Source organism: Protopterus annectens, chromosome 13.part0 (genome assembly GCF_019279795.1).
Source record: "Protopterus annectens isolate FY-2018-M chromosome 13.part0, PAN1.0, whole genome shotgun sequence".
Classification (NCBI taxonomy): Eukaryota; Metazoa; Chordata; order Ceratodontiformes; family Protopteridae; genus Protopterus; species Protopterus annectens.
Genome location: NC_056747.1, coordinates 1,101,519,433 through 1,101,535,111, shown reverse-complemented (window position 1 = coordinate 1,101,535,111; position 15,679 = coordinate 1,101,519,433). Strand labels below are relative to the sequence as shown.

Sequence of the window (15,679 nt, the reverse complement as noted above, 5' to 3'; positions counted from 1 at the left end):
TGGAAGAGATTCTGTGTGTGAAACCAAGTACAAGGAATAGACACAGCAAGGCCCAATATTCCTCAGATTTTACAATACTTAACTGAGATGCTTGACAAGGGCCTATCTTTTTCTTCAATAAAAATCCATGCCTCTGCCATCTCGGCTCATTACAATACAGAGCCTCCCCTCTTTTCTCATCCACTGCTAAAACAGCATCTCAGAGGGGCCAAAAATTTAAGGCCTCCCAGGAGACCACCAACTCCTGCATGGGACCTCAATTTTGTGCTGGAAAAACTCACCCTGCCTCCTTTTGAACCAGCAGCTACTGCAGATATAAAATTTCTATCTTGGAAGACTGCTTTTCTTTTGGCGGTTACTTCAGCTAGAAGGGTTTCCATCCCCCATTCTATACCTTTTCTTTCCTTCACTATATTCAAAAGCCTTTGTGGTGTATTTGTTTTTAATTGAAGGTAAATTTTATGTTTCCAAAGTGCATTTATATATTTACAGTTTATTTATATATTTTTTGCTCCCCATTTGGGGGGGCACCTGACATCTGGAGCAAGAAAAACTGATTAAAATGGCATTGGCTGCATGTTTTATACCCCTGACGTCATGGAAGAGACAGCAACCAACGCAGGACCCAAGACTTTGTTATTCAGGCCAGCTGAGGGTATCCTGCCAGCAGATTACCCAAATGTAATGACTGCAACAGTGAATACACTCAAACATCTACATTTATGGTAAGTGTACACAACTGTACTTTTGCCTCCCCCCAGAACTATCAATTGGGAAAAATTTTGCACAAGGACTCCCCACAGACAAGCTTGGAAAGTGGATGCTCTGTCCTTCAGCTGGAAAAACCTATCAGTTTATGCCTTTCCTCCTCTGCCTCTGCTCTCCAAAGTACTACTAAAGATCAAACAAGACAAACCAAGAACGATTTTGATTGCACCAGACTGGCCACACCAACACTGGTACCCCCTCCTGCGCAGTGTCACTGTTGGCCCCATGGCACCTGCCTCAGACTCTTACCCTGCTGTCTCAGCAGGAGTACCAGATTCTGCACCCTCAGCTTCAAACACTGAACCTAGCAGCATCTCCTTTGCCAGTGATGGATATCATTTTAGAGGCAAGGAGGCCTAGTACCAGAAAATCTTATGCTGAAAAATGGAAAAGATTCTGTGCCTGGTACCAGTCTCAAGGGATCAGCACAGCAGTGCTCAGTTTACCTCAGATTTTATAATACTTAACTGAGATGCTTCACAAGGGCCTGTCTTTTTCCTCAATAAAAATGCACGCCTCAGCCATTTCAGCTCATAACACAGTACCTCCCCTCTTCTTTCATCCACTGCTTAAGCAGTTCCTCAGAGGGGCCAAAAATCTAAGACCACCCAGGAGAGCTCCAACTCCAGCTTGGGACCTTAACTTTGTATTGGAGAAACTCACCCTTCCTCCTTCCAAGCCAGCTGCTACTGCAGATTTAAAATTCCTTTCTTGGAAAGCAGATTTCCTTTTAGCAATCACTTCAGCAAGAAGGGTATCTGAATTACAGGCCCTTATGGCAGTGGAGCCTTTCATCATTTTTCATGCAGACAGGGTGTCCCTCAGGACCAATCCCTATTTCATGCCAAAGGTGTGGTATCCAGTGTGGTCCTTAATCAGTCCATTCATTTGCCAACCTTCTTTCCTAATCCACAGAACAAAGGGGAATGGATACTGCACTCCTTAGATGTGCACATACAACTTAGATTCTACTTGGACAGGACTAAACCTCCAAGGAAATCTGAACAACTGCTGGTGGCGTTTGCTGCAGGGACAGAGGCGAAGGCTATTTCAAAGCAAACCATCTCCAAATGGATAGGCCATTGCATTAATTTCTGCTATAAGCACCATGGAAAACCTATCCCATAGGGGATCAGACCCCACTCAACCAGGGCTGCATCTACCTCTACAGCCTTTCTCAGGGGCGTACCTACCAGGGGACATCCTAGAAGCTGCTACCTGGAGTTCTGTACATACTTTTACCAAGCATTACCATTTGCCAATTTTCTCTAAATCCATAGCTGGCTTTGCCACTGCAGTCTTCCAGGGCCTTATAGCTGATCCTAATGCTATCTAAATTCCTCCTTCCATCCTTAGCTTTGGGATTCTACCCAAATGTGATAACTGCAACAGTGAAACACTAAGAACATAGTACAGTTGTGTACACTTACCATAAGTGTAGATGTTATTCACTGTTGAGTCCTGGTTACCCTCCCTCTGGCCCCATGATGACTTTTGGCTACATCTCTTCTCTCCTTTACAATGCTTAAAAGCTTTTTGGTGTATTTGCTTTTTTGTTGGAGGTATAACCTTGTATATTTATAGATTTTAATTGCTTCCCATTAAGGAGGCACCTGACATCTGAGGCAAGAAAAACTGATGTAATGACGGCTGCATGTTTTATACCCCTGATGACCTGACGTCACGGAAGAAGACAGCAACCAACGTAGGTTCATAGGTAGGTGCTAGGCTATCTGCCCTGGGGCCTATACAAGCACAGCCAAAAAGGTACCCTGGCTTTTGCCACCCAAGAAAATTATTTTCTTGTGCCACTGTCGAGCAGAGCCACAGAGGTGATCACCGGGGTGAATTTCCTATTTCCCATCCAATCATCAAGATTTTTCTTGAGTGCTACCCAAGACTTTGTTAATCAGGCCGACTGAGGACTACACGCATATAACCCAAATGTGATGACTGCAACAGTGAATACACTCGAACATCTACATTTATGGTAAGTGTGCACAACTGTACTTTAAATTTGGAAGCAAATAAGTGTGTATTGCTTAGGCCCTTTGCACCTAGACATTGCCTGCTCTGTCTGTGATGCCTTTGGTCAACGAGCTATTGTGGAAAGATGTAATCTTATTCTAAAAGGTCTCCTTCCGCCTTCCATAGGAGAAAACCCATCTTCAGGATTGGAAAAGTCTGCTGCTTCCCCTTCTCCATCTTCTTCAAAAGAGTTCTGATAAACCCAAAGAGAAGCAAAGGAAGGCAGAAAGATCTAAGCTGGCAACAGAAGAGGATCGCCTGATCTGAAATTTTTTCAGCCCCACCTGCGATTCTTAGACTTTCAGAGCCAGTGCTCTTTTTGGATCCGATTGTCATTGGATCCCTTACACTTCCTAAATTTTCCACAGATTCTATCTCCCGTAGGCTGCGGTCTCTAATTTTGCAGGACAGACCCCAGTTCTCCTCCAGGACACCTTCCTCAACTTCTCTGAGGTCAGCTAGGTCTTCTCAGACTCGCCAAACTGATGTGGACAGAATGATGAGATTCCTTCAGACCCAAATCCATTTGGGGGTCCTCCCCACTGTCAGATCCCAAAGTACCAATTCTTTCCCTCACTCGTTAATAGCTCCTTCTCCAGTCCAAGCCCTTGGACCCAATTCTTCACCGGGGCAGAGCTGCATTGGAACCTAGGCTCCATACTACTTTGACTCAGAATTTTCTGACTAAGTTGGCTCTGACCCTGTTGGACCCATCAGCGGGTCTCCAAACCATCTGCATTGACTCAGAAATGGCAGGATTAGATCAGAGGTCTGTGGAACCTTTCCTCACTCTAGGAGCATCTGTGTTTGATAGCTTGGCACCAGCTTTAGCTTCTTATCCCAGCCAGACCGTATCTAGGGTTGAACAGTCTTTTGGAATTTCATCTGACAGTGAGGCTCCCTGTATCTGTGTCAAGCTCAGTGTTTCAGGCTATTGAGAGAGTACCCTGTGAATGTAGAGAGGGCTAACCTTTTGGAACTGGATCCAATCCTGCCCTGTAGAATTTTTCAGGGTCAACAGCTTATTCCCCATTGTCCTTTTGGACCAGACAGTTTCTAGGAGCCTTGAGTCTGTTCTTCCAAGAGAGACCAAGTTTGAATACTACTCTGAGCAACCCACAAAAGCTGGACACAGGAAACAAGTGCAAGAGGAGACTCTTGGATTCTCCTGAGTAATCCCATACTGTGGACAATAGTTTTGATGAAGAAGGTTCTCCCATGGCAATGATTTTGATGAGTTAGAAGGTTTTCCCAGATCTCATTCAGAGAAATTCTCCAACAGAAAGGGGGTTAGTCTTCCCACGTTCCTTTTCCCAACGAATCCATTTTTCTTGAGGCTTTCTGTTCTGACCCATTAGCATCTTTGGTAGTCCAATGAGGTGAAAGACCTGATTTCCTCCTGAGTGTGGAAGGAACTGGACACAGCTGAGCTTATTCTCAAAAAGCCCAACAAGTTTTTGGCTTCTCTCAAAGACCATCCCCTTTGGAGCAAGGGTCCATTGTGGATTAATGAGGAGCTCACTGAAAAAAGGTCTCTGTCCATCCACCGAAGAGGGAATAGCTTGCGTTGGCAAGATTTACGAAGCATGTATGCATAATCTACATTTTCAGTGAGGTCGCTAAATTTGGCTCATGTTACTCATGTCCGTTGGGATTTTGATAATAGGAATCACTGAATCTGTCCCAGGGACCGTGCAAGTGGATCAAAGAAAATCCAATGTTTTAGAGTTGACTACCCTATAGTTATTATCCAGTGCCTCTATGAGTCTGATCTCCTAATGCCACAGAGGGTGCATCTAGAACAGCTGGCACAGGCATTTCCATAAAAAGGCATGCCTGGGTGCGGCTATGCAGTTTTGCAGAACATTGCAAAATGACATCACTACCCCATGTGATAAACTTTTTGGTCCCAATGTTAGAGACTCTCAAGAAATGAGAAGGATGGTAAGTCTATATCTACTGTAGGGAGAAAGCCAAAGAAAAGAACTGGAGCTCAAACAAGGAACAGTAATTTCCAAGTAGTATCCCCTAGGTCTCTCCAGGAGCAAAGGAAAGGGGGTTAAGAAGGTGGGAAGTTGAGGAAGAATGAAAATGGATAACACAGATGTAAAGTTATGGTGAGTACATAACTTTTTTTTTTTTTCCTGGATCTACCATTTTCTTAACCACGTCAGTCAGTCCATTAATAAAGTACTTACTAATGTCAAAGTATTACTTAAGACTTGCAAGCCAGCTTTACTGCATAATCTATAGTTTGTCATTTGCAAAAGCTACCCTTATGGCTAGACTGAAGTATGCATTTCCCTTTGCTGCATTTTGCATATAAATAGTGTGGTTTATCCAGCTTCCAGGTTTACATGGACACCACAGCCATGTACATGGTACCACAAGTTGCCCTATAGCGCGTCTCTTACCTCCTTGCTGCTGCTACTTTGTGCAAGTTACATAACAGCAGATTTCTTACCACAACTCTCAAAAAACTGGCACTCTTGTCCTTCACAGACCACACTTTGTATTAATTACTGTGGAACTACCTTTCTCTAAACATGCCTTGTTAATCTGAAACTGTGCCATATGTTAGTTTCTGGAACCTTTTTGTCTTCACTGCTTTGTTTGCATTTAGTTTAATGTCTTACCTTGTATGTAGCTGCTTCAGCTTTCTCCCAACCAAACCACTTTCTCTTTCTTAACTGCACTTTGGTGTTTTGCTGGCTAGCTGTCTCAATCCTTAGAGTTGGCATCTATATTATTATATTAATCCATCTTCTTCCGTGTTTAATTATTTTTCTGAATATACCACATTTAATGTAATCCATACTTCAATATTCTGTATAATTATGTTACGTAAGTTTATTTTCTCTTGTGTAGAGTCTGCAAATTGTTTTCATTAATCTTCAGGTGCATTTTTCTTTCTAATGTAGTTATACTACTACTTTGTGCCTATTACATGTTGTGACTGTAGAGAGAATTTTGGACCACTCCATTCATCTGGTTAACAAATTCCTAAATTGCAGATGGTGTGAACTGAGTAAATTGCGTTTTACAGATACAATATGTAGAAGTTTAAAATACAAGTTGTACTGAGCTGTTGGATTGCTTTGTATTTTTTTCTTGGAGACGGTCTTCTCTCCACACTGTGGCTTTCAGCCATTTAAAGATGCAACTAAATGATTTATTTTACATATTTTCTGTTGACTATGTATTGTATACATTTTCACTGTTTGTATTGCCTTGTGTTATGCTCAGGTGCCATTATAGGTCCATAGGTTAGTACTAGGATAGCTGCCCTTGTGGACCATTTAATGCCGGGACAGTTTCCTTTTTGATGCTCAACCTATCCAATTTGGTGTTTGATTGGCCTTACCCATCGCATGGGCCATAATTATGTATTACCCCTAGTAAAAATAACTGGGATTGTACCATAGATAATTTGAGGAGACCCATAAATGGGTTAAAGCATTTAGGAGCTGCCTCTGTCCTGTAATAGTACGGGAGCAGTCCCGAGCTAAATTTTCTGTTTCTCATCCATAGATCCAAATTGCTCTTTATTATGGACAGTGAAGCACTTTGTTTTATGTGGTTGGAGAGATTGTTGAAGGGCAGAGGTATTGTCTGCGAGATATACCTGTCCCTCCACACCATTCTTTTGATGCTGCAGAAGAGATTTGGATCCCAAGACAGATTTCTGATGCTGTTTGATATGCTGATCTGCAGTAAATCTGTCAGTATTGGGTCAGAGGATGCCATGTATGCAAGACACAAGTCACCTCTTAGCTTGTCTGTAGGTTACAAAGTGTAGTGACAGGGCTTTGAGTCAGTCTATACTGGATATATTGTTTAGGACTTGTGCCCTTTTACTAAGGTATCTGTGTGAATGTTGCAGTTGCTGCATTGTCTGGACAGATACAGGCATGTGATTGGTCTAATGAGGATGATGTAAACCGGGACAAAGACATCCCTAGATTGTAGACACAATCCTTTTGCTTATAAGTTGTGCAGTGTATAAGGACTTTCTTATGACAGTAGACACATGTTGGTTCACTGTCCACATAAGTTCCCAAATCCCATACTGGGTCATCTCTTAAGGGCATATTGTCAGTGGTAGTTCCCTAGTATAAATGACTTCTCAAAGGAGATGATAATGCAGATTTATCAAATTATGCAGATTGTATTGCCTATCCAGATAGCCCAATGTCATATGTAAAAGAGTCCTTATACAAATCACCTGCTTAACAAATGAATGAAATAGATGACATAGTTGTCTTAGCCTGCATTTTAGGTCTAAACTTCTTTGAGGCATCATGTAAGTAGCGACTCCAGTTTGTTGCAAAAGAGGAGGGCTGTTAGTCAGGTATTTCCATTTATTGGTATTGCTTTGTTTTATGTTGACACGGGGCGGGGTGTTTTTTGCATTTAAAGTGCATAATTGGTACTTTAAATCTGTTTCCTTTTTTTTTTAGGTCTTGCATGGATAACGTTTGTTCCTGCCCTGATAAAAACAAAGTGCACTTCATTCCAACAGGTACAGCATTTTATCCATTTGATATTTTGAAACATCCACTTCCAACGATGGACTTTCTTTTTCGAAATCTTCCCACTGCTTCAAGCACAGTCATCTCACCAGGTACCTTGTCTTCATGCCAGACTGTATCTCATTCCTCCTTTCATGGTTCTGGGGTGACCTCTGGAGTAGAAGCACTGTCTGAACAGAAACCACAGTCCTTACAGAGAGTGTGCTGGAAGCGTACCCAGGCTGAAGATGGAAATTTTTTACACAGCTCTTTAGTTGTATGACTGCTGCACCAAAAAAGACCTGTGAAATTATAGTGATGTCCATTGTATGTTTTTGCACTGTCCTGCCTGCTTTTTGCAGTTATGAAAGCAGATAGTTGCCGTTGCCAACTTGACTGTTTTTAAGTGAAGGTCTACAAACAAGATGATTGGCACAGAAGATTCTCGACATCAGAGTGAACCCTCAAGTCTGAGAAATGACCAGTGTTCATACTGCAAGCATTTCATACATCAGCATTATAAAACAGTTACTTTTCTTTGCAGTACAGTTTAATATAGCTATGTGAGGTATTCCAGTGTATATTCTAATGTGTTCGGGAAAAGTCTGGTTTGGCTTAAGTTGCTCTTTTTTGGAAGAGATGTTTCAAACTACTGCACAATAGCTGTCTGGCTGTTGTATAATTAAGAATTCACCACCCCAAAGATTGAGACTGAATGTCATAAAGTGATCAGTGACAGGGCAGGCAAGTGAATCAAAGCTGGAAATAGTTTGAGCCATTTTGTACCACTAAGTACACAGTGATTGTGAATCCAGAGGTCTTTATCACATTCATAAATGGCATTATTAATTGGACCAGTAGTAATACTAGGTTTTACTCAAGTATTCAAACTATAACTGCTTAAACACCAGTTAACCTTGTTGGCATTGTGTTTTATTGGATAATATAAGCTATCAACAGATGAGCAGTGTGCCTTTAATATCACATTACCTGCATGCATGACCAGGTGATGTAAGCAAACACTGCTCTCCACTTCCCCTATCCTAGAGAAAAAGGCACTTAATGTTTCATCTTTTGAACTAAATCCTACAACATTTCAATGTGACTGTTGCTGCTGGACATAGGTTCAATCTATCAAGTGGTTGGGTTGGATATATGCTATTAACGTGTTAAATATTTTTTTCAGGCGAAAAGGATGGTCACTCTGTTAGCAGGTTGTATGCTAGAATTACTGTACCACCCACTGCATCAGTGCACTTATCTGTTGATGTTTACCCATCATAGTGTGTTGTTGATTCATGTCTTCTAGTGTCTTAAGCCTGTTAATTTTGTCATTTTGGGTATAGTGCCCATATCCTCCAACTCTTAGCACTTTTTCATTGGATATTAAGTAGAAATGCTGGCATAGTCCAGCAAAGCACACTAGTTTTTACATTATTTTTGTATGCATTTTATAAGTGTGTGTATTACATCAGTTTCATGCTGAGGATAATTTAACTGTAAAAACTTAGAATATTCACTAGTAGCTAGCCTTCACTGTTAAGTCTAAACTTTCATTTGTCACTTTACTGTTTAGCTGCATCACTGTAGAGATGGGTAGATACATCCTGAACTGGCTGACTCTCTTGCCTGCTATGGAATGATGTCTTTCTAAAGTATATTTGAAGGGAGAATACTACCCACTGTTCTGGCTCAAAGGACTCCTTTAATGGTGCTGCAGTCGGACTTAGGCCAACAATTCCAGTTTCAAATTTCTTCCTGGCAAAAACTTAATGGACAGCTGATTTGACAACATATATTTTTGTTAAAATGCCGTTTTTGAAGATGAGATTTCTGGTGCATGTGCATTTTCCTTTAAATATTTAAATGCGTGTTTGGGCAGATATGTGAAACTTCTATTTTTTTGAGTTTCATTGCAATACAGATTTATTTTCTTTTAGAAACACTATTTTTGCAGTTTGTATATTCTGCAGCAGCAAGTTAATAAACTTAATACTGTTGGTTGCTTTTCAAGTAGAAGACTGCTTTTCATATTTCTGATTGGAAATCTGACATTTGCATTTTAGTACATAAGAACAAAGGGGGTGCCATTACTGTATCTTTCTCATTAAAGACTTGAGAGGAGGTGTTGAGATCTTGGCAGCAGACTGAGAATAGCCCATTGCTTAAACATTTATGTAATAAGCTTCCCATTCAGAGCTTGAAACCTCCTTTGTGGGACACACAAGCTCTTCTGCCTCACAGAAATAAACAAGAAGCAAGTTGGACTTCTCCATGCTATGAAGTCTACTTTTCAGCCACATTATCCTCACTTCATCTTTTGCTTTTGCCACTCTTATAGTTTCAGTTCTACACATTTCATTAAACTTATTTTACTTTGAAAGCCATGTCCAATGAGAAAATTACTTTTGTGTGTTCATTATTATGATCATCGCTGCAGTATCCTAAGCTACATGGGTTTATATCCTGCTTTATAGATGCACCTCGTGAGCTTCCAAAGCTTAAGGGCATCTTCTACATGCCCAAACCACTAGTCAGCTCGAGCTGAGCTGACCGAAAACCAGGTTTAGGTACCAAGTCCTTCAGAGCTTTCCTGCTATAGATGAAAGGACTTCTCTGCAGGCTTTTGAGGATAGACGGTCAGCTAATGATATTCTGTTGCTGGGTAGATGTTATTTTTTTACTTTACATTTTTCACACGGAACTTACTTTTTCTGTAAAAGTTTAACTTAAGCCAGGAAAAAATTAACTTAAGCTAGGAAAAAGGTATTTGTTGACTGTCATAACTTTTGTATACTTTTAGTGGGAGAATTACTTTGTGGTAAAAAGTTTTTAAAAGACTATATCTGATGGCTCTCACTTTACGGGTATGTCTGATCTGACAGATCCCATATCAACAACTTCAGTCTTTGGATCCAGTTCTCGGGACTTCTACCAGTCTTTTCATAATGCCCGTCTGCCATGACATCTCAGATCTCATTTGCCATTTGAACAAGTCAAATGTGGTCGCTAGGTCTCGGTGCTTGTTAATGTGTTCTGTAGATTTTTTTCAGTAAAGTCTCATTTTTTTCAGGGATTTTTGCTCTTCTTATTTTGGTTGTAATTGGTTGTATAGTTTTACTTCTAATCCACTTTCTCTCTTGGCTTTTGCCTGTCTGGCATTTCCCACCCTTTCTACCTCCATTTTCTTTACTTTTTTTTTATTATTAGTATTAGGGCTTTCTGATACAGATATACTTTTTAGTTAGCACACAGAGTTAAGCCTGAGTTTTTTTTGCGGTTTTATTTTCTCTTGGTTCCGGTCATTTTGGATAACTCCTCAAGATTTGAGAAATGTTTAGCCTATGGGAACAAAATTCTTCCCCTGGACCTCACTCAAAATGTGTTTTAGGGTCATCACATTTGGAGAGAAATGTGCGATATCTGTTCTTTTTTATGTGTGGGCCATTTCAGGTTGCCTTTCTAAATTGATAATTAAGGGCCTCCTTCCTGCCTCCATGGGAGAACCAGTTACTTCTCAGTTTGGCTCTCCACTTTCAAGAAGCTGAGAGCTGTGTGTTGGTGTTGACTGTGAGATTTATTTATTTAACATTTGTTAACCGGAAAAGTCCAACTTGGAACAAAGCCAATTTTCAGTGGAGGGCTGGAGAGAAACGCTGCAGACGTATGTCTTTGTAATGTGGGAGGAAACCGGAGCACTCCGAGGAAACCCACACAAATGCAGAGAGGACATAGACTCCGCGCAGAAGGCACTCCAGCCGAGACTCGAACCAGAGAACCTCTTGCTGTGGGGCAACAACGTTACTGCTGCATCACTGCACCATCCAAGTTGTTAGAGCATTCCTTTCCCTAGGTGCTTCGGCCATAGATAGCTCTGCTTGGGTTTCTGCTTTGGATCGGTCAGGCTGCATTTCAAGAAGGTCTCCAGTCGGGGTACTTGGACCCAAGAACTTTGGGATCTGCTTTGATATCAGCCTTCAAGGCCTTTTGCAAAGGCTCCCCCTCCAGAAAAGGTGGCCTGCTTTCATTCAGAATCCACCCAGGTACCCATTAGTTTCTAGAGATTCTATTCATCATTCTCTCTCCTATCCCCTAGGGACAGCCAACTCCAATTTGCCTTGAGCAAACCTGCATTTTGAGTTCCCCTAATGCTTCTAACTCTTCCCTGGATAATTCTCCGTGGAAGAACAAAGAAACATCTGTACAAAAGGAGGCATTTGGATGCATACGTCCCTGAAGGGGGAAGGGTTCCCTTGCCCCCCCCCTTAGAAGAAGTCTTCTTTGGGTTAGAAGAAGTCTTCTTTGGGATCATCCTTGAGTTACTAAAACAAAAGGTCTGGTACACCAATGCTGCTTCCCAGGAGGAGTCTGTGTTCCTTGAAGCCTTCTAAGCTGATGCATCAACTTCTTGGGTAGTTCACCCTGCAGAAAAAAATGATACCATCTCCCAGCATGCGTGGAAGAAACCAGGGATGGTGGAACCCATCCCCCCCACCCAAGCCTGATATTTGGACTCACCAAGAGATAGATCACCCTTGAGCAAAGGGTCTGAGTGATATAGTGGCCATTAAGAAAAAAAAATATCTGCAAGGAGAGTTCTGTCTGTATCCTGAGCAGGGAGCCACAGGCCTTGGGCAGATTTGGAAAGCAAGTCCTTGCCTCAGCGACGTTCAACCTTACATGTACGGAATTATCTTCCCTATTTGATTAGACTTGAGAGATTTGACCAAAGAGCTCCCCAAGTCTCTCTCACCTTCCATGACAGCAGAATCCCACAAAACGGATTCAGAGTTGGCTACCATGCAGTCTTTCAGATGCGTCTGTGCAGTTATACAGTGCTGCAGGAGGTTACTGGCATTGCCATATGATGGCATGCCTGTATAAGTCTGATTTTTATGGATAACTTTTTTGAATGCCCCTTTTGATGAGTCAACCTTATTTCTTCCCAAGTTTAAGTACATACTTACCAGGAGTGAGCAGGACTGCAAAAATGTCTGCTGTCAGCATTTGCTTTTCCAGCCCACAAAGTTCCTTTTCTCGAAACCAAAAGGGAGTAAAGCGATTATGGTTCTGAAAGTCCCTGGGATTCACCCAGGGCAATCCTGCAGATAGACACCACCTCAGCCTGCCTACACCATGGAGGCAGTTGTGGGGGGTGCTTATCTCTGCACCCTTATATCTGGTCAGCCATCACTCTTGATTCATTGGTGCTGAGATTAAATAAGCAGAGGCTGCTACATCCCCTTCCTGTTTCCCCCCAAAATTGTCTCAAAAAAGCCTTCCTGCAGAGAGAAGCAGTGGCCCAAGAAGGTGTAAAGCTGCTAGATGTCACCCAGGAGGTCCCAACAGACCATCAAGGATCCAGAGTCTAGTCAAGGTTCATTTTAGTGCAGAAGAACAGGGATCTGTCAGATGAATTACTTCACAAAATGGATTACATTCTGGATGGTCACAGTTTAGTCCATTTGCCTATTCTGAGGAATGATGACTGGATGTGCTTTGTGGACCTTCATGATACCCACTGTCACATCATGATAGTGAGGCAGATGAGAATGTTCCTTTGCTTTTGGCTGGGAGCCAGTCATTTTTAGTTCACAGTGCTTTCCTTTGGACTCACCACAGTCGTCATCCCTCCCATTTATCAAATGTATGACGGTTGTAGCAGCACACCTCGGGTTGCAGGGTTCCAGGTGTTCCCTTAGCTAGACAACTGGGCTCATCAGTGGTGCCACAAAATATCTATTAATATAGACAGGTGAGTCCTTGGTTCAGTTGTGCTTAAACCTAGGAATCATGATCAACCTGGAGAAGTACAAGCTTATTCTGGTACAAACCATAGAATTTATAGGATGCCACCTGGACCCCTCCCCCCACCATGCTGATTACCAAAACTCCATGTCAAGAATAGTTAACCTGCACCAACCAGCTTCACAAGCAAATTTTCATCAGCCTCCACCAGCCAGAGCCATCCTCCATCCCTGGGCTCAGTAGTTGCATTCATCAGTGTTCATCCTGGCAAACTAGCTGGGATTTATTGATAACCTATTCGATGGTGGCTAAACTCCCCTCTGGTTTCATTAGGATGTCCTGTCATCCACCACCCCAACCAGGTGCCAAGGTGACAACAAAACCATCCCTTATGGTTTGGGGACATTTCAAGGGGAAGATGGTCTAAGGCACATTGTCTCTGAGGCCAGTCTTAACATCAGTATACTGGAGGTGAGGGCAGTCAGTGTGCGTGTTTTCCAGGACTCCATCCCCACAGGTGTCATCACAGTCCGGACTGAAAGCTTGTCAGTGTTCTGGTAAATCAACAAAAACAAGGTAGAACCTACTGTTGTCCTTTATGTTGGGAGGCCATAAGGGTGTGGCAGTGGGCAATATCTTCCCAGCACTTTCTAACTGCAACTCGTATTCTAGGGAGATCAGTGCACTAAACAAGCTGATCAGATCAGTACTGCGGCGGGATGATCTGTCACAGTGGCAGTACCCAATGGACTCTCTGTCCACACATCCTCCAGGTTTCCTTAATGTTTACTCCTCCCTGGCTCCACTGTTAAGCTTTATTCAGAAAGCTGCTTGGTGCAAGAATGTCCTCATCTGGTGTACCCACCCTGGATGCTGCTCCCTTTTCTGGATCTGATCTCTCTCATCTAGCATGCCCATTTCAAACCACTTGGTTTCTCCATTTCCAGTGATGGCAAGAAACTCCAGACTTTCATCCAATATTCACATTTTATCCTCATTTCAGAAACCATCCATCAAAAAAGTTTATAAAAGCAAGTGGAGATTTTCTATCTGAGCTTCAACCAAAGGTTTAGACCCTTATATTGGTCCTTTACTGTTAATTCTAGACTTTCTTACAGACCTTTTTTCATGCAGGGGCTACGTACTTCATGATTAAAGTTCAGCTGGCAGCTAATTTTAAAATTTTCATATAGGTGAAATGCAGCCCACCCCAAAGCCTTTTTGAACAGTACTTTTCTCCTGTATTCTCCTTGAGGGATCATGTTCCACCTTTGGATATTACCATCACTTACTACAGGCCCTTGACTAGACCCCCCCCCCCTTACGAGCCTGCCTTTATGAGCTGAAATTCTTGTCTTGGAAAAAATGTATTTTTTGGTGGTGGTTGCCTTGGCAAGGAGGACTTCAGAATTGCAAACCTTGTCTTGTAAGCCTCTGTATCCCATCTTTCACAAGGATGGGATATCACTCTGAACAAATCCAGATTTTCTTCAGTCTTCATTGAATCAGATTATTCACCTGTTTTTTTTTTCTTTTATTTTTCAAATAAAGGTAAGTATCTACATTTTATGGATCCAAAATATTCTTTTACATTTCTATTTGCATAACACAACTTTGTGTTCTTTTCTAGAATTAAACTAGGAGCCAGTGTTTCTAAGGTTACATTGTCCAGGTGGTTATCTAATTACATCACTTTTGTTTACAAGGCCAAGGGGCTTTCACTGCCAAACAGACCTAATACACATTCAACAAGAGCGGTAGCAACTGGTCCTGTTTTCTTGTCCCTATTGATACTTGTATGAACTGTGGACCAAGTAGCTGCTACAGATTTGTCTCTCACTACAAGCTGGACCTGCAGTCTGTCTAGGGCTTTATTTGGTTCCACCATTCTCCAGAATAACCTTCCATAGTACTTCCCAGGGTTTATTGTAGCTGGAGACTCTGCCATAATTTGAGACACAGAAAGGACAATATCGGATATGAAAGTTTTATGTACTTATCGTAATGCTAGAGCCATGTTGTCTTCAGTCCATCTCAGCTTTCCTTCCCTCCCTCCATCCCCCCAGCCAAATTGTCACCATCTTAGGCTCTCTGTTGTCCATGCCTGGACCTGTCCTGAGACTAGTCTTGGCTGTCATCCCTAGGTGTCCTTTTCCGTAAGTGGCATAGGTTAACTAGTCTGTTATAGGAGGGCAAACTGTTATATGATGAGGAGCTGTTAGAAAGGAGGAGCTTGAGCCTTGGATCCAAAGTCTAAAGATGTTAGAATCAGACCCCATAAGTTTAGACATATGAAGACATTGTGGATGTAGCGTTATTGTAAATACATAACTTTGATATCAGATGTCCTTGTCATTCTTTCTGTTGACATATGGGTTACAGCTCTGATTTGGATTCAACTTAGCAGCATTCTGCAGACTTTGGATCCAACTGTCGAGCTCCTCCCTCTACCCATAATGCCCTAGTCCATCCTCAGTACCTCAGTTCTCATTTGCCACCATTTTGCATGGACATGGAGCCTGTCTGAGCGTTTAGTAAGTGCATTTTCTATTAGAAATATATAATTTCTGTTATGTATTTGAATTAGACTTTTCCTCCCTCTAAGATTTCAGGCTTCTTTCAGT

At 42.0% G+C, this 15,679-nt stretch overlaps 1 protein-coding gene across 1 annotated transcript in view; it reads left to right on the top strand.

Moving 5' to 3' along the window:
• The window catches only part of FAM117A (family with sequence similarity 117 member A), a gene marked incomplete in the record, with an annotated part of 933,427 nt that extends 924,107 nt beyond the window's left edge, over positions 1–9,320 (top strand). The window contains 1 exon segment of the mRNA XM_044055073.1: positions 7,257–9,320. Within this exon segment, the coding sequence (XP_043911008.1) occupies positions 7,257–7,590 (334 nt within the window).
• Positions 9,321–15,679: the final 6,359 nt, after the last annotated feature.